The 8,386-nt window shown below is 41.8% G+C and overlaps 1 protein-coding gene across 2 annotated transcripts in view; it reads left to right on the top strand.

The window, feature by feature from the left end:
• Window positions 1-309: 309 nt before the first annotated feature.
• Window positions 310-8,386, top strand: part of Slc3a1 (solute carrier family 3 member 1) — a 33,550-nt gene continuing 25,473 nt past the window's right edge. Inside the window, exons 1-4 of one of the 2 annotated variants that reach the window (XM_090337032.1) lie at window positions 310-806; window positions 4,074-4,253; window positions 4,393-4,547; window positions 6,688-6,813. In XM_090337032.1, coding sequence (XP_090193158.1) covers window positions 410-806; window positions 4,074-4,253; window positions 4,393-4,547; window positions 6,688-6,813 — 858 coding nt within the window. In that variant the 5' untranslated portion in view covers window positions 310-409. Of the gene's footprint in view, window positions 807-942; window positions 1,119-4,073; window positions 4,254-4,392; window positions 4,548-6,687; window positions 6,814-8,386 lie in introns of those variants that run through there. The other variant, XM_090337033.1, reaches the window with a different exon arrangement.

Here is an 8,386-nt window from a genome sequence, read left to right as displayed (position 1 = left end):
CACCAGCACCTGCCTTGTTTCTACTTTGTGAGGCAGGATAGATTTGACACTTGGATTTTTGTGAAAACTGTGGCTGTGAACAGTGGCAGACTCAAGCACGTTAACACCTTGCAATGGAATCATGTCTTCTTCCCAACCACGACTTCTGTTAGAGGTTCTTGTAGCTAGGCGAACCTCCCAGTGTATGATTTTTTTTCTTTAAATACCCTTTACCTTTACCCTTTGTTTCTTGACTGGACTTTGTCCCACCAGGCTTATTTATAAACCGCGCAAAGCTCATTAACAAGACAAAACACTCAGCAACCTGCCTTTCCACCTCCATCTGTCCCCAGAAAGCCACAAGCCACTTCTCCGGGGAAGGCTGTGCTCAGCCTGGGCTGAGGGCAAAAGTAGGAGAGACTCCATTAGGATGAGTAGAAAGGGCTGCCAGACAAATAACGGGTTTGTCCAAAACGAAGACATCCCAGAGCTGGACCCGGATCCTGGCAGCTCCAGCCACACCCCGCCGCACAAGGCGGTGGCCATCCCGGCCTCGAATGGAGCTGGCAGCCACCCGGACGTCCAGCCCTTCGCCGGGATGCCCAAGGAGGTGCTGTTCCAGTTCTCCGGCCAAGCCCGCTACCGCGTGCCCCGCGTGCTCCTCTTCTGGCTCACCGTGGCTTCCGTGCTCCTGCTCACTGCGCTCACCATAGCCATCATCGCCGTCTCCCCCAAGTGCCTGGACTGGTGGCAGGCCGGGCCCATGTACCAGATCTACCCGCGGTCTTTCAAGGACAGCGACATGGATGGGAATGGAGACCTGAAAGGTGCGTGCTGGGAGCCAGTTGCTTTATGGCGTTCCCTTCCTTGAACCCTAGTGATGCCAAGGTTCCCCGGTGAGCTCACTCCAGTGTGACTGTTCACCTGCCTTTCTCTGCTCGTGATATGAAAGGAAAGAAAGCCACTCAGCAGAAGCCAGAGAGGCAAAAGGTCTTTGGTTCAAAAGAGTTATTAACTTTATCTGTACTGCGGGCATATGCTTGCTTCTTATACTCACTTATTACCACAACAAACTTCCACCTCAAGTCACATTTCTGCTTCCTGGCCACCGGACCATTGGACCCATCAGAGCTCTCCCAGTATGTGATGTGACTCGGTTGTCTGACTAATTTATAATGCATAAATATCATTTGTTTTTGCTTTTCTTTGGTTTGGTTTTTTTTTCCCCCCAGTCCTGGGGCTTGAACTCAGGGCCTGAGCACTGTCCTCACACTTTCTCAAGGCCAGCATTCTACCACTTGAGTCAAGGCCTTTTCTATGTATGTGGTTCTAAGGAATCCAACCCAGGTGTTCAGTTCATGCTAGGCAAGCCCTCTACCACTAGGCCAAAATCCCTGCCCCATAAATACGGTTTTGCAACAACAACATAAAATAATGAGTTTAAAAGATAAAGGCTGAGATTCGTAGCAAAACAATAAAGGCATTGGAGTGTGCTAGTTGTTACCAAGAGCAATATCCATATTAGTGAGAAAATAGAATTTTTTTTTGCCAGTCCTGGGGCTTGAACTGAGAGCCTGGGCACTGTCCTTAAGCTTTTTCAAGGTTAACGCTTTACCACTTGCACCACAACACCAGTTCCGGCTTTTTCTGTATATATTGTGCTGGATAATGCATCCAGGGCTTCATGCATGCTAGCGAGCACTCTACAAGTAGGCCACACTCCTGGCCCTAAATATTTGTTTGTTTTAAATTAAACTACAACTTCCCATAGATCATATATATATAAGTTGTTCTTATCAATTAATTGTTCTAGCTAGACCATTTTTAAGAGTGAAACTGCTGTGCTGTGTTGTGACTCAGTGGGTGGAGTGCCTGCAGAGCAAGCACAAGGTCCTGACTTCCAACTCCAGAGCCTAAGGACTGAGGGGGAAAATGCACTTGTGCTACCTAGTGTGCGTAAACTGGAACCGAGTTGGGACAACTGGTTGGCATAATCACCCTAACTTTGGGACCAACAATAAGAAACAAGCACATTTTTAATGATGATTATTGCTTGAAGAAAATAAAAAGATAAGGGGCTGGGAGTTTGGCCTAGTGGTAAGAGTGCTTGCCTAGCATGCACGAAGACCAGGGTTCGATTCCTCAGCACTCCACATACATAGAAAAAGCCAGAGTGGTGCTGTGGCTCAAGTGGTAGAGTGCTAGCCTTGAGAAAGCCCAAGGACAACAGTGCTCAGGGCCTGAGCTCAAGCCACAGGACTGGCAAAAAAACAAAAACAAACAAACAAAAAAAGATAATAAGGTGGCAAGAAGGATTAAGCTTTGTCTTTAAAATGTAATATACAAACTTCAAATCTCCAACTTAATTACTAAAATACATTTTTCTCATACTCTTATCATAGCATTGTCTTATCCATTATCTCTCCATTACCTCCAAGGCCTTGAATGCATGAGTCAAGGGCTCTCCACTGACCCCAGCCCTCTTAGTGAACAATAACATAACTGATTTGATGGTGCAGCTCAAATCCTTTATCTCCATTAGCTTCTATCTAACTTCTTTAATCAGGGCATAGTTCCTATCCACATTCCCATGGTGCTTTGGGCTGTGTTTATATCATTCTTCAGTACTAGGCTGTTATATGCCAAGTGACTTCCCTCCTTTTGCCTCGTGACCCTAGCAATCCGCAGTGTCTTACACACTAAGAGCTTAGTGAAAGTAGTGCTTTAACTAAATAGAGCCTAAATCCTTAAGTCCAGAGATACACTTTCTACTTTCCAGCCCTGCTTCCCCTATTTCTTTCTAGATGGACCTCATCTTCCCACAAACATGGCAGTTTCTAATCTCTTAAATCTTTCATTTCAAATCACTTTTCCTTGAAAAAATAGATTTCTGTAATTAATAAAAATTGAGGTCATTTGTTATTATGGAAAAACTACTCTCCCCCCTCCCTTTTTCTCTCTGAACTGGGGATTAACATGACACAGAGAACACATTCTGCTACTTAGCCTCTATATGTTGGTTTTTGTTTTGTTTTGAAATATGTATATGGTATTGTTTCTGGTTTATATCAGAATCCTTCTGTTATCTCTCAGCTACCCTATGGGGAGCAAAAGGAAACAGTCTTTTACCCAGAAACAGCCCAGATCCCACGAGTGGGTTGACTTTGGGTTTTGGTCTCTTGACTTCCAGCTTACTCAGTCATGCCCTCTCACAGGCTTTAGGAAGCGTCATGGAGAATGTATAGAATGTTGTTGTTAATTATATTTTAGACACGAGACTCTAAATATGTATTCAGGACTCAGAGCAGGTGGTCAAAACACAGCCAGCATGGACATAATAGTTCTTGTAACTCCATATCTACCTATTCTCCCCTGTTTACTAAACCTCCCCATTACCCCCAGAGAAAGCTTCAGTAGGAGGACTTCAACTCAGGCCAGTGTAGTTATTATAAAAATAACACAAACAGGGGCTGCAGGCATGGCTCAACTGGTTGAATACCAAGTATGAGATCCTAAGTTCAGTCCTCAGAACTATAAAAAAAAAAGACATAGGTGAAATTAATAATGATATCATTTCCATATATCACCAACGTAGTTTTCATGTCATATTTTACATTGTTTTTGTTGTTGTTCTAAGTCTTAAAAATCTGGTGTGGGTTTTGCCCTTACAGAACATCTTAGTTCAGACAAGTCACATGCAAGTGGCTCTGGTGTGGGCCAGTGCCACTTAGTTACCATGAGTAGTTCTGCCTTGTTCCTTGGTGCCTTCTCTAGTAACGGGCTTGGAAACTGTGTGTAGGATAAATTAATAATAGTTATAGTACATATATAATTTTATATATCATAAATATATTAGTAAATTAATGCTGTGGAGTTTGTTTTAAATATGGCATCTGAAGAAGTAGCATGATCTTTTGTTATACATCCATGTTTTTCATGGACTTTACTATGTGAATTTTACTCAGATTCGACAATTCCACATGTTTCTGCCTTCAACTTAACTGTTTTCATCTTAGACGTATTTACTTTATTTTCAAGCCTTCAAATGAACAAAAGTAGGATTTATTCATGGACTTGGCTTTTTTTCCCTTCAGGTATTCAAGATAAATTGGACTATATCAGTACTTTAAATATAAAAACTGTTTGGCTTACTTCCTTTTACAAATCATCGCTTAAAGATTTTAGATATGGAGTTGAAGATTTCCAAGAAATCGATCCTATTTTTGGAACAATGGAAGATTTTGAGAATCTGATTGTGGCCATACATGATAAAGGTAAAATGACTGGGAATTGGGTGGGATAGGGGTGAGGGGTGAAAAAAGTACTTCTCTAAGTACTTAAAAAAATTCTCTTTTCACTATTATGTATTATTCTAATAATATTCCTAATATTTGAATTGTTTTCACTCCTTAGGTTTAAAATTAATAATTGATTTCATCCCAAACCACACCAGTGATAAACATGTTTGGTTTCAGTTGAGTAGGAACCGGACTGGGAAATATACTGACTATTACATCTGGCATGACTGTACTCATGAAAATGGCATTACCACTCCACCCAACAACTGGGTAAGTGCTGGCTTACCTGATTCACTAATGGACAACAGCAAATCTGCAGTAACTGAACTAACATTTTTTGCCAGTCCTAGGACTTGGGTACTGCCCTTAAGCTTTTTTTTTTCTCTCTCAAGGTTGGTACTTTACCCTTTAAGCCACAATACCACTTTTGGCTTTTTCTGTGTATGTGGTGCTGAGGAATCAAACCCAGGGATTCATGCATGCTAGGCAAGCACTCTACCACTAGGCCAAATTCCTGGCCCTTACTTGGCTTCTTTGCTCAAGGCTGGAGCTCTATCCTTGAGCCACAGCACCACTTCCAGCTTTTTACTATGTATGTGGGTCTTCGTGCATGCAAGGCAAGCACTCTACCACTAAGCCAAACTCTCGACCTGGCACTTCTAGTTTTCTCTAAGTCCACTTATTCTATTTTGGTCTGTTTTATCTTTTACTTTTCCTTGGGATCATCTTACCCTACTGCCTTTCCTCTTTTCTTCTTGACTTCCTTTGTAAATATTTAAACATCCTGGCTCTTGGACACTGACTTTTCACTGACCCAAGGACATTTGGCGTTGACTTATTTCAAAGCTAGCTGTATGATCTCTCTACAACCTCTGGTCCTCCAAGCTCTGTGCCTGCTACCACCATGAGAATGGAACTATCAAGAATCCATGAGAGTTTTAAAGCTTTAATTTTCCCCTCTGCTTTTTTACCTATATATTAAAATGACAATGGACTTATATGACCGGATCTTATGCAGAAACCACTAGTTCTTAAGTTTCCCAGATATTCTTTTTAGCAGGAAAATGAACAAAGGACTGAAATGGAGGTCAAGAAAGGCCTTGCAGTAGCCTAAGAAGGGATGGCTAAGATTTGAGGCAAACAAGAGAGTCTTGACAAGCATTTTAAAATGAGTCTATGAGTCACAGTGTCAAACACTGCTAAGTATTGTACTCAAAGTTGCCAGACTTATTCCCGAGGACAAATAAATTTTTATAGTGAATGGTTCTAATAAAACTTTGGGTAGACATAATTTTAAATATCCCATATATCTGAGTTCAAGCCTCAAGACTAAGAGAGTATGTCTTTCTCTTTCATCAACCACCATTTGTTTTGTTTTACATGTAGGAGTCTAGATCATGTAAAGAAGAATCAAGAGGGCCAGGAGTTTGGCCTAGTGGTTAAAGTGCTTGCCTAGCATGCATGAAGACCCGGGTTCGATTCCTCGGTACCACATACATAGAAAAAAGCCAGAAGTGGTGCTGAGGCTCAAGTGGTAGAGCTCTAGCCTTGAGAAAGTCCAAGGACAGTGCTCAGGCCCTGAGCTCAAGCCCAGGACTGGCAAAAAAAAAAAAAAAGAAGACGAAGAATCAAGAAAATATGATATAGGGGCCGGGAGTTTGGCCTAGTGGTAGAGTGCTTGCCTCGCATGCACGAAGACCCGGGTTTGATTCCTCGGTACCACATACATAGAAAAAAGCCAGAAATGGTGCTAAGGCTCAAGTGGTAGAGCTCTAACCTTGAGAAAGTCCAAGGACAGTGCTCAGGCACTGAGCTCAAGCCCACGACTGGCAAAAAAAAAAAAAAAAAAAGAGAAAGAAAAAGAAAATACGATATATTGGCTCTTTAAATTTCAGATCATTGGTTTGCTGTTGTGGTTGTTATGAACAGCACTTACTAAACAAATACATTATATATATATATATATATATATATATATATATATACATATGCATTAGGCCAATGAGTGAAATTTAAAGTTGATGTAACTCTTTCTAGAATGAAAACTAGAAATAAAAAAGGAACAGCCAGGCACAGTGGCACATGCTTGTAATCCTAGCTACTCAGGAGGCTGAGATCTGAGGATCTTGGTTCAAAGCCAGCCCAGGCACTAAAGTCTGTGAGACTTTTATCTCTAACCACCAGAAAATGGCTCAAAGGTAGGGCGGTGTAGCCTTGAGCTGAAAAACCTCAGGGACAGTGCCCAGGCCCAGAGTTAAAGCCCCATGACCACCAACAACAACACCAAAAAAGGATTTATGTAGCTTTGGCCACAGGGCCTGAAAGAATGATTTGATTATTTTTTTTTTCTTTGTAAGCAATACCATCATATAAAGAAGTTGAGTAACTAATGTGTTCTTTTGTTTGCCAGTTAAGTGTATATGGAAACTCTAGTTGGTACTTTGATGAAGTGCGAAAGCAATGCTATTTTCACCAGTTTCTGAAAGAGCAGCCTGATTTAAATTTCCGAAATCCTGACGTTCTAGAGGAAATAAAAGTGAGTATTGACATCTGCATAGTCTTTCTTCTCTATTAGTGGGAACTGAAGTGGTTTATGAGACATTCTATCATGAATAACTATATAGGCAAAATCAAGTAATATAATTCAATTCTCAGATGCAAATATAGACACTTAGAAATGTGGGTGATTCCTTTATATCAGTTTCGTGAATAATATTCATTTAGAATAATCTAAATGAAAGTGGGGTGTGTGAAACACCTGGTACCTTTGAGTTGTTCCTTGCCCTGTGACAATGAGCTGGTATGGAGGTGAGAATACTTGCTTTGGGGTCTGGCTCCTACAGCTGCAGTGGGCCTTAGGGTGTACTATTGGCTTTGTCCATGATTCAGATCCTCACATATGAAATACAGTTGATGATAATATGTGTCAGAGGGCTGTCCAGAACCTTAAATGAGGTAATAAAGCATGGTACTTGGATATACGCTGTAAATATTAACTTAATATCTAATTGCCAGACCTTGGTTCAAGAACTAGAAAATGTAGCAATGAATAAAAAGAAGCCCAGTGCTCTGAGAGGACAGCAGTCAATTGACAAGTACAGAAATAACACCTGGGGAGATGGCGGCTGCCCCCGGGGAACCATAGGGGAGATTCCAGTAGAGGTGGTCTACTGTAAAATAGTGATTAGGAAATACCCCTGGGAAGCCACCCTGCTTTTCAAAGACCTGAAGGAAGTTATGCTTAGCACTAGTGGTTCACACCTGTAATATTAGGTACTCAGGAGGCTGAGATCTGAGGATCACCCGTTCAAAGCAAAAGTCACCCTGGGGCAAAAAAGTCCTCCTATCTCCAATTAACCACCAGAAAACCAGAAGTGGAGTGTTATCCTTGAGCAAAAGAGCTCAGAGACAGCCCCCAGGCCCTGAGGTAAAGCCCCAGACCAACCAAAACAAAGGAAGTTATATGACTAAAGTAAGAGAATTCCAGGTAGAAGGAATAGCAAGTATAAAGAACTCAACTTAAAGCTGGGTGCTGGTGGTTCGAACCTACAATCCCAGCTACTCAAGATGCTGAAATCTAAGGAACACAGTTTGTAGCCAGCCCAAGCAGGAAAGTCTCTGAAACTCTTATCTCCAATTACAGACAAATCCAGAAGTGGAGCTGTGGCTCATGTGGTAGAGAAGCAGTCTTGGGCAAAGGAGCTTAGGGACAAATGCCTAGGCTGGGAGTTCAAGTCCTGGATAGGAAAAGTTAATAAAGAACTCGGAGTTAAAATTTTAATTTCAGATAACCAATTAATAGAGTTTGGAGCATACTTCTAAAAGCATTCATTGCTTATCTGAAATTAAGATTTAACCATGTGTCCTGTATTTTTTCTGGCAGCTACCCTAGTGTGCTGGAGAGGCATGAGGGCAAGAGGCAGGGAGCCAAGGCCTGAGATGTAAGAAATGAGGGCTGCTCAGATAGGCCTTAAATGCTGATGCAAGGCCCATGCTGAGCCACTGGGTCCCTCTGAGCTCCTGTAGTAACCTAGGTGATCTCAGTGGGTTTGTGCACACGTAGTGCTAGCAGTTCTAACAATACCTGAGACACAGTTCACAGGAAATAG

The sequence above is a fragment of the Megascapheus bottae genome, chromosome 7 (assembly GCF_031878675.1).
Source record: "Megascapheus bottae isolate mThoBot1 chromosome 7, mThoBot2.hap1, whole genome shotgun sequence".
Taxonomy (NCBI): Eukaryota; Metazoa; Chordata; class Mammalia; order Rodentia; family Geomyidae; genus Megascapheus; species Megascapheus bottae.
The sequence above is the reverse complement of the archived record's forward strand: the minus strand, read 5'-3'. Positions and strand labels throughout refer to the sequence as shown.